The following is a 10,479-nucleotide window of genomic DNA, read 5'->3' as shown; positions in this document are numbered from 1 at the left end:
TCTTCCAATGAGTTTCTTTTACCAGGGAATACACAAAATTTTTTTCAGTCTGCTAAATTTGTATCTCTAAAATAATGAGTTTGAAGATGAACCTCTTTTGTTCATTATTATACCGCAAAAGGACCGACTTTGTTTTGCGCTCGTAACGTAAACCCTCGTCATCTATCCTAATAAAAATCTTTTTGTTCAAGTTTTTTAGAAAAACTGTGGCTAATTTTGTGTTCTATTCGACGGAACTGTCCATTTGCCTGAACAAACAAAAAACTGTTATCTGTTCAAACAAAAAAGAAAGTTGTTTTCGATTTTCAATTGTATTCAATAAACTTACTCTTTTGCTGTTTCATCAATTACTCTTGGGAAAACGGGTAGTCTAGAAAAATTCGAATTATTTTTTTTCAAACATGCAAATTAATAATATGAAAGGTTAAAGTTTACATGCCTTCAGAATAATCATGAATATTTATTGAAAAAATCAATATTATACATTAATCTTTTGGTTATTAACTGATGATACCCATTAAGCTGTTCGTTCAACTATCTATAAAAAAGACACGAATGGTTCTAACTGTCTATCTATTGGAAAATTTTCATGCTGACGTTGCAAAAACTCTCTTCTTTTGAATAGAGTTTTGTTCTCCCTCGCTCTTACGTTAATGGGTAACTTATTCCATTTTTGTATGCTCTTCAAAATCAAAGATGTTTTATTCTGCTTAATATATTTTGCGTTGTCTTATTATCAGCTGTTTTGTCCGTTTGTTCGTTTGTTCGTTTTTTCAGCTTTTTAAGGAAATCTGGAAATATTTTTCAATTTGCTCGTAGCTCTACAACTCATCTTTATAACATGTGTCGCAAGGTTAATGTCGGGAACTTCACGTGCAACACTAAGTAGTAAGGCTGTTGTTCTCGCTCTCAATAACACTCGAACAACTCTGAGAAGAGAAAATCTTATCTGAACCGACCAATGATTCATTTTTAGTTCGTATAACGCAGTACTGAGGTATACTCGAAAGTAGGTGTGAGTAGTAAATATAGGGAGCACTGGGAAAGGGGGGGGTTATCATGCCGTGGGGATAATAGGGTATAGATTTGCATGGGGATAATAGGGTATAGATTTGCATGGGGATAATAGGGTATAGATTTGCATGGGGATAATATGGTATATAATTGCATGGGATAATATGGTATATAATTGCATGCGGATAATATGGTATATAATTGCACGCGGATAATACGTTATATAATTGCATGCGGATAAGTTCTTATGCGGATAATGTGGCGGTAATTGTCTCGCCGTCTGACTTTCTTTTTCCCCTAACTTGACCGTCCGCTTATTGAACTTAGGCTAAAGAAACTTTCGTACAAATTGAACTGAAAATAAAAATTGAATCAGGGCCGTTCAAATTAAAGCAACACTCCAAACAAAATCTGAACAAATCTCGCACAAAGTATTTCTCAACACTATTCTGAATTCAACACACTATGAAATTGAGTTTGTACACTGTCCCTTTCACTGTTCGCCGCTACTTTCTGTAGCTTCTAAATCAATGAATGAACAAAAACTTTGTTCCTCCTCTGAGCTGCTTCTATCAAAGTCAACAATTTGGTCATCAGAAATGTCCTCATCTCTTTTTCCTCCCGCATTAATGAAACCAGGATCGGGCGGCGAATAGTGGCTGGAATTGTCCAGAAGTAGGTTCAAGTTATCGCTACAGTGTTTTCTCATTCTTTTCTCGGGGGGTGGTAGATATGTTGGAAAGTCCCAATCCACTTCAGTATCACGAAAAATTTCACTTAAATTGTCACTATTCTCTGTACTGTAATCCCAACTTATCTGACTTTGGTCAGGATCAAACCATCCGAGCGAACTAGACGTTTCGCTTTGATTATCGCCCACCACAGAAAAGTGTCCATATGGGAGCGTTCGCAACCCATCTCCGCAGATATATCTCTTATTATCAAATGCGGATAGAGATATTTTATTAGCTGTCACCGTTTTCAGTACATGATTTTCGGATGTTATTCTTGTATTTACCGCTCTAACTGGTTTCGATGTTTGGAGAGTTTCTTTATATAATTCGTGGGTGAGAAGTTTTTGGGCTGCCCTGGTCACACCTTTAGCAGACAACTTGCGACAACCTAAACAAGGTAAACATGTTTTACAATAAGCTATTAAGTTTTGTAATGTAGTTTCCTCCAACGCACTTAACTTGCATTCAAATTACTGAGGGAAGGGGTTAGAAATTATTCATTATATGGACTCACTTTTTGATGTGATTGAATACATCTTGGGTTTGAGGCACACAAACTCGGATATATAGTCTCCACTGAATTCGTCCTTGAATTTAAGGACTTCAGACTTATTGTTGTTGTCGTGAAGTGGGTGGTCTTCTGGATAGGATGAAAAATCGAATTCGTTTTTTACTTCCGCAGATTGGTTGGCTAAATCCTCATACAGATCTTTTGACTCAATTCTATATAAGAGGCTGTCTGTATCCGAGTACAATAGACGACATTGAAAGTTTGGTCGCATAACTTGATAATGAAAGCGGTACATATAGTACTTAGACAAGTCGAGCACAGTTGCACCCACAATAGTCGGCGTATTCCATGTTATAATTTTCGGCTTGCTGCACATAGCGGCCATGTTCTCCCCAAATATTTTGAATCTCTCAAATTCGAATTTCGAAACAAGTTTTTCTGCTCTCTCCGCATTTCGTGTAATTTCCACCCTCGACTGTCGCCTTTTCGACTCAATTGTTTTGCCATATACAGAATTATTCATGAGTTTATAATAATTCTGTTGGAATTTATTAGTTGCGTTTTTCCGCATATTGCTATTCAAGGTAATATACGGTTCGAGCCATCGTTCCTGATTGAATTGCAGCACGCGGTGAAGTTTCGTTATACGTAATCCAAGTTGCACATATAATTGGAGTAATTTATAATGGACTACGTAGTTCTTCTTGTCAAACAGTGTTTGCAGTAGTTTAGGGACCTTAGCTTCAGGAATATTGTACTGCTCTTTTAGGTTGATTTGGAAATCGCTTAGCCACACGTCTTGTACAATTTCCTTTACAGGCGCTAGCGGATAATCCCTTTGGTTGTCGTGAACGTCTGTAGGACACTCCAGATCCACTTCAGCAAAGTAGCCGATGGCAGAATCCTGAGGCATATTCAAGATCTGGCTAATGGAAACTTCATTGGCAAATCTAAAGCTTCCGATCGGGAGCAGCTCTTTCTGCACGACACCCCCATACAAATTATTAGCGTCGAGGCACAACCCGAATGTGGAAGCCTCTTCTGGGTTGAAGCCCGGTAAGAACTGATTGTTGGCTTTGAAGTACCTCGTTTCGAATACGGAAGTAATTCCGCCTCCTACTGACTGTTCAATCATGTGCAGGTGCTCGGGTTCTGTCAAAAGTTCTACGCGTGCTTTTGTTATCCGTAAAGCTGCATCTTTTGCCATATTTGGCGCTGTGAAAAATTGCGCCACGTCCAATCTGTATGTCTGGAAACTGATTTTGCGACAGTATTCCGAACAGCAGGCCAGAAGGGCAACGTCCAGTTTCAAATAGGAATCGTGGTAGTCCTGCATTGTCTCACAGTTTAGCAGCTGCCACATCTTCTTCGCTTTATCTAATTCGGACTCATTGATTGATATTTTTCCGTTTTCCAAAGAATTCGTCCATTTGCTGAGAGCCGGCAGCTCCCTCTCCGCAAACTTTGACCGGTCGCTCATGTAGGAATAAGGGTAATAACCCTTCTGCTTCAGAAGTTGTCTGTCAGGTGCAGGAATATGGGCGAACATAGACTCCATTATTCCAAACTCTGACTCTGGCAAGGACTCCACCAGCTTTTCGAGAGATCCGTTGAAGAGTTTGTAAGAATCAACGAAGCGTAGATATTCGTAAACAGGTACGATCTTCTTGTCAGCCCTCTCAACTCTATCAACTTGCACTCCCAGCATCATTGCAATGTATTTTTCGTCTGTTGCTGGTATGACGTTGATTGTTGTTGTCGGCTCGCACTTTTGCAGACTAAGACAAATATGATGGAGGTCATAATTTTGGATGTTGTGTCCAATTACGGGAATAAAATTGGAATTCCGGCGCGCTCTGTTACACTGTGGGTGGGCCCAACCCAGGAAGCCGCCGCTGTAATGGCAGTGGTCCAGATCTTTTTCGTCAGTTTCTGAGAATTCGTTTTCACAAATCCAACACTGTGTGCTCGCATCTTTATGAAGTGATGATCGGTCACCACGGAAGAAAGGGTGTTTGCGCTTCTGTTCGTGTATATCCTTAGCAAGTTTATGAATCATTTGAACGAAATTTTGCATGCGGTTTTCCGAGCTGTCCAAATGAGTAAATTTGGGCTCGGGGTTGCCGTGCTCAATAACAGTCAATGCAAAGCCACATGGTTCGTGAACTTCAATTGGTCGCGATGAAGCTCTCTCTTCACTTGGAGCACAGGAGGCCACTGGTTTGAGAAACGACTCGAAATCAAAATAGATGACTAAGGGAGCAAACCAAGTAGCTGACCAGTTTGTGAATTTGTATAAATTATTGTCTGGTTTTGGCATGCGGATAACAGCTGGTGGATTATTACCGCAAACTTCAACATGATCCTTAAAGTTATTAACATCCTTGTGACACAAGTAAAGACAGTTCCGGCATAAGTGAAGAGTTGACTTGAATTTGATGTTTTTGATGAAGCAGAACAGCCTGCACAAATCTTTGATAAGAACGTAATGGTGTTTATCATTCTCATAAAGAAGAAGCAAATCGAGGCTCAATTCGGAAGTTGTCCTTTTAGACACCCGCATTGGAAACAAATCTCGGTTTTCAAATCCAAAAACGTTAACCTCTACGTCGTTAAGTGTTTCTAACTTATCAATGTCATTGAAACCCATGGGCATTGAAAACTCACCAGCAGGCTGAAGCGATGACATGTTTTGATAGAACTCGGGTGATGTTAGCTTTAAAGAGTCATTTCGTCCTTCTTCTCCCTCAAAATTGTTGCACTTAAGATAGGAAGCTGCGATAAGCGATAAAGCTGTAAATGAAACAGTTGTTGTCTGTATGGTTCCTTATGTTGAGAAGGGCTCTACAATTTTGTAACTTTGTTGGTAAGGCAATAAATGAAGATCCAGTGGCCGGTCTGTATTTGGCGAACTTAATATTGACGCGAATAACTCTTTCCAACATCCAACCACTTCCAGAAGAGGCAAAGGTAAACAACACAGCGAGCATTTTTTCCACCATTTCTACAAAATTGTCATTTGAGAGCCCTTCAGTGTACACAGGAGTCATCAGAGAGTTAGCGAAGATGGTGATACGCTCGTCGTCTTCATCAGGCTCACGAAATTGTTTGAAAAGTTGCAGTTCTGCTGAGAATTGAACTTTTTGCGGGCCCGCTGATAGTTTTTGATCAATCAGTTCCTGAATTCGCTCCTGTTTGAACTTCATGAACGCCTGGAGGTCTCTTGCTGGCACCATTTCGTCATCCGTGGGTTCTATTGAGTAGGATTGAAGACTGCCATTAAAAGCTGACTGATCGGAGGGTTGAGTAGGTTGAAACTCAGCACCAAAGACTGGAATTGAATGAACTGACCTTGCATGTTGGGCATAGAGGTGCGAACTGTTGAATCCGAGGTGGCAAGCCCGACAACAGTTTGTGAACCTTGAATGTTGAGTTTGCATGTGTTCCTCCAGTTCTGACATTTTTCGAGATGTAAACTCACACAAAGAACAGTGATAAGTTGGTAATTTCATTTCATCTGGATGAAATTTTGTTTCATGGCGAGAACGATTTCCTCTAGTGCTAAGCACAGAGTCGCAATACCGACAAGCAAAAGTCATGACGATAGAATATAACAACTTGACTTGAATATAACAACTTGAATTGAATTTAGGAAAGAATTGAATGATTCGGAAAACTAGTATTGCACTTTGTGGTAATTGCATTCGCTACGAAGGGTGTTACATGAAGGCATTCTGTATAACAACGTAGTTTGGTGGGCGCCAATTTCAAACATTTGAATTCGTCAAAGTTTATTGGTTGAAACTGGCGGGAAATTTTCGGTTCGAATTTTTATTGAAAATAAACGTAAAAAAGATATAAAGCACTTTCCGATTTCAAAACTATGTGCTATTAGACCCTCAGAGGGGTCATACCGAGTGTTGTTTTTGTGAATCACCTAAAAAAACGCATTTCAAAAAGCGGAGAAGCATGTTATTTTCTTTTGAGTTTTTCAAAAAATTACCATTTTAGACCTCTTAAAAAACGGGTGGTTAGAGTTGTCCTACGCTGTCAAGTGTGATGAGCAAAATTGCTCCCCGGGAAGAAAAACATAGGACCGCACTAAAAAAATTGCTCTAAAACGAACCGAAAAAAGTTATTTTTTCTGTCAATCATCATAAATCAATGTCATTAAATGACAATTACATGACAGAAACATGTGTCTTTTTTCTGAAGCCTTTTTCGATGACAGGTGTTATGAGAGAAATTGATGCCGTGGGCCCACAATGTGCAAAAATGCAAAGAAACGCGATCTAACATCTTTCCTTAGGGTACTTCATATGCTAATTAATGCCAGATGTTAATGTGACATTGATGACCAGATGTTTTGAAAATCGGTGAAGGAGCCATTTTTCGGCCATGATGCTTATGACCAAAAACATCCAGCATGTTCCCACAAAGACATTGGTATAAAAAAATTTCCAATTTTTTTTTTCATTAATTAGCAATTATGTTAATTAGTCACTAATTAGCCGTTAATTAGGCGCTAATTATCTCCGTAACGGTTAAGTTAAATTTGACGAGCGTGATGAGATGTTTTGCAGGACACAGTGTGCTGAGAACCCCTGCACCATCAGTTTCATCCCAAGTGTTTTTTGAAGCCCTCATTTTTGGGGTCAAAGGTCAGAGGTCATCTATCAAAAAAAAATTTTTTTCTTAATTTTTTCAAAATTTTTTTTCACAAACCTGCTTTTTTTACCCTGTTGAACGAGAGCGCAAAGCTAGGCGGTGCTGCTAGAGGACGTAAAAACTTTTTTAACAGAACCTAATGACATCATTTGGGTTTTCAAGTGCAATTTTTCGAATTTTATCTCTGACGGATTACAATTTTTGACAACTTTTCCAATTTATGAATTGGTTTCAGAGTTCATATGCTGCTACTCTTTTGGCATAATGTTAACAGGTCTTTTGAGCCAAAAACCGCACACATTTTGCAAAACAGAAATTGTGTTAATTCCATATAACTTTAGGCTTAACAAGCAGATGTTTAGAATTTTTATTGATTCGAAAGTCTAATTGTGGATTATTACCACAAAAACTAAACAGTTCATAGTGATTGCAGTACATGAATGCCTGCTTGGAAAATCATATCTGTGATTGCGTCATAAGGGAAAGTAAAAATCTTCCCTGAACAAGTCCGAACATGATCACTCACTTGAATTATATTTTTGTCTAAGTTTTGAATAGAAACACAAAACGGACAAAAAAGAAGTTGTATTACAAATTCAAGAAATAGAAACGAAGTAAAATGTATAACTCAAACACGCACAAATTAACATCTCAAAATTGAAACAGTTTTTTATATGAAAGTAAAGTTTCAAGTTCTAAATAAGTTAATTTAATCGAATAAGTCCATCAAAGAATTTTCTGGTCGTCGCTTTTTTGGTGCACCGCTAACGTTTGGAGTCTCTGAACACGTGGGTGTTTGGAAACTGTCGCTCAGAGCCTCTCGCTTTGGCGTTTGAAAAGCTGTTCCGGACAGAACGTTCTCATCAAAGGTATCGAAATCGTTTGGAGGGTTCCTGATTTCAGCAAAGAGAGATGGGCTGGGTGCCGGCGTAACAGTTGGACTTGGGTCAATTGCCGGTGTTGTGGGTAGACTAGATAGTGTCGATTCACTGTTTGGCGAATCAGGTGATGAACTGATTCCCCACAAATTGGCCAAATCATCACAAGCTTGATATGCTCCGAGTTGATTTTCAAACAAGGGTACGCACTCACAGTCGTAGCGGTAGAGAATTCGTTTGGTTTCTTCAGGTAATGTGTCCATATTACAATCTTGAAATGCTGGCAATACATTTGCAGGTAAGTGACCTCCTGAGGTAATAATGCTGCATTCCGAAGGGTCTGTTTTTTCGGGCAGGGCGGCAATTGCATTTATAAGAAGCTTTGGAAGAAGACAGTGATGGTAAGCGTTCCAGACATTGTCTTGTTTTCGTTGTTGGATGAGAACAACAAAGTTTTCATAAACTGTTCGATAAACCAGAGTTCTTTCACAGGAAGACTCTGATTCTGCGAGAATTTTAACCGACATTTCAAAAGTTAAGTGTTAAAAGAATTCAATTAAACAGATTCGAATTTGTTGCTGGAAACAAACTGCAATTTGACTCAACACATATATGAATGCCGCCGAATTATAGCTCAGGGTTTCTGTGTACAACTTTTGCATTAGTTTCACGTAAACTAGAGGGTCACATCTGTTTTTAATTTTGAGCCAACATACACACAATTTTAACTTGAGCGTACCACAGATTGTTATCTAGGGTTACATCTGTTTTCAATTAACTGTTGTTATATATTGTGTTCAATGTGTAGTTTCTTATCTGAGGTCACATGTGCTTTTAATTTGTTGTGTATATGATTGCTTTATGCCATTGAAATTGTGTTCAACATGTAAGTTTCTTATCTGAGGTCGCATCTGTTTCTAATTTCTAGTGTATATGAGTGCTTCGAAATTGTGTTCAATATGTATGTTTATTATCTGAGGTCGCATCTGTTTCTAATTTCTAGTTTATATGAGCGCTTTATGCATGTGAAAATTGTTCAAAAGATCACATTCGTGCACCATATGTTTGCCATAAAAATTGTAATGAACAGACGCAAGTACGCCGTAGGCGTACTTGAGACTGTATTCGCCAATCATTTTTTTTTAATTGAGTGTTTGTGACACACGTGTAATCCAAGCTTGCCGCCGCCCCTGAGTTGGAGCGTTCACAATAATTGTTAGGGGAAATAATATCAAGTTGCGCCATGCCTTTCACTTCCACTAAAGACACAGAATTCGGTGATTGTTATTTCGACATTTCGAAAACTGATAAGCGCTTGATAAGAGCAACTGTGAAAACGTATGAAAGGACGGGTAGCTATGTGTTCCTAAAATTGTTCAAGAAAGCGGAAAGCGATTACGAATTTCAGCAGAGAGTTTCTCTAACTGTTCAAGAATTTGAGAACTTGATTGAAAAGTCAGCAGATATACGCTCTCAGTTCACAGAAGAGGAATCAACAAAACCCCCTCCAGCAAAAAAACCACGATTCCAACAAAAGTCAGAAGAAATTTCCAAGACCAGCAACAAAAATGGTTGAGGCGATGTACGAGCGTTCACCACATTACTTTAAACAATTTCAAAAACAGTTCAAGTTTCAGCTGGTCGAAGAGAAACCCACCCTTTCTAACACAAATGTTTATGCAGTGTGTGCCCATTTTGATTCTGAGTTTTGCGGCTTAGTAACTAACCATTATCACGTTTTGCTTGATACAACAACTTTCGAAAAGGAAACTTTGAAAAGAAACCAAAATTTTCCTGTGCCTTGTGTTTTTACAACCTTCAAATTTTTATTTTCGACTGCAACAACTTTGGAGACTAATGGAGACGTTTTTACAAAGCTCAAATTGGCGGTTGAATTCAACAGCTCCGCAGATAAAGTTGACTCACAGACAGTACGCAAACAACTGCCAGCTTTTACCTGCCACAATAATATGAAAATTAGCAATGCAAAACAAGTGAATATAAATCAAAAACCCTGTGCGAAGATGCCAGTAGTTGCTCAAAAGACGATCTACAACGCCCGTCCTCCATCGAAACAAGTTCAAACTGATTTTGTTAATAGTGAAACTATCCGAAGAGTTGAAAACATTTTGTCTGGTCCTCATTCTGGTGCTTTTTGTCAAATTATGGATATTTTTGTTAGTGGATACGGAAAATTGAATATTGATACTGATTTGTTGAGTGTTCGCCTTGTGTACGAAGAAAAAATTAAATTTTGAAAAAATAATTTATTGCAATCAAGGAAGGGTTAATACAGCATATGAAAAGCAAAGCGAATTAATTGAGCATCACTCAGTTTTACAATTTTTTGTGAGTTAAAAATATAATGAGCAATATAAATACAAAAAAGTCCACAAAGTTTTGAGTTTTTACTTTGAATTGGCTGATCCTTCAGTAACTGATAAATTTTTGCATTTTCTTCTAGAGAAATTATTCTTTGGTAGACATCTTTGTATGACGAAATAGACTGTCCGAGAGGATCAGCAAAGAACAATTGATCCTCCTCCTCTTTCTGGCACAATAGTAACCAATGGGTGCCAAAACTTTCTGCAGTGGCTGCGTTAACAATTAGGAAACTGTTTGGTTTCAACTTTTGGGGAAAATTATTTGCAGCGAAGACACCCAGAAATTTATG

General features: G+C 38.4%; 1 protein-coding gene across 1 annotated transcript; it reads right to left on the bottom strand.

Moving 5' to 3' along the window:
- Positions 1 to 1,507: 1,507 nt before the first annotated feature.
- Positions 1,508 to 5,720, bottom strand: LOC142348532 (uncharacterized). Its single transcript, XM_075399906.1, has 3 exons — positions 5,108 to 5,720; positions 2,263 to 5,052; positions 1,508 to 2,136 (listed from the first exon to the last, which is right to left on the bottom strand). Exons 1-3 carry the CDS (start codon positions 5,718 to 5,720, stop codon positions 1,508 to 1,510), a joined length of 4,032 nt encoding a protein of 1,343 aa, XP_075256021.1.
- Positions 5,721 to 10,479: the final 4,759 nt, after the last annotated feature.

The sequence above is a fragment of the Convolutriloba macropyga genome, chromosome 10 (assembly GCF_964194025.1).
Source record: "Convolutriloba macropyga chromosome 10, txConMacr16.3, whole genome shotgun sequence".
Classification (NCBI taxonomy): Eukaryota; Metazoa; Xenacoelomorpha; order Acoela; family Convolutidae; genus Convolutriloba; species Convolutriloba macropyga.
Note: the sequence above shows the minus strand (reverse complement) of the source record. Positions and strands in the feature narration are given on the sequence as shown.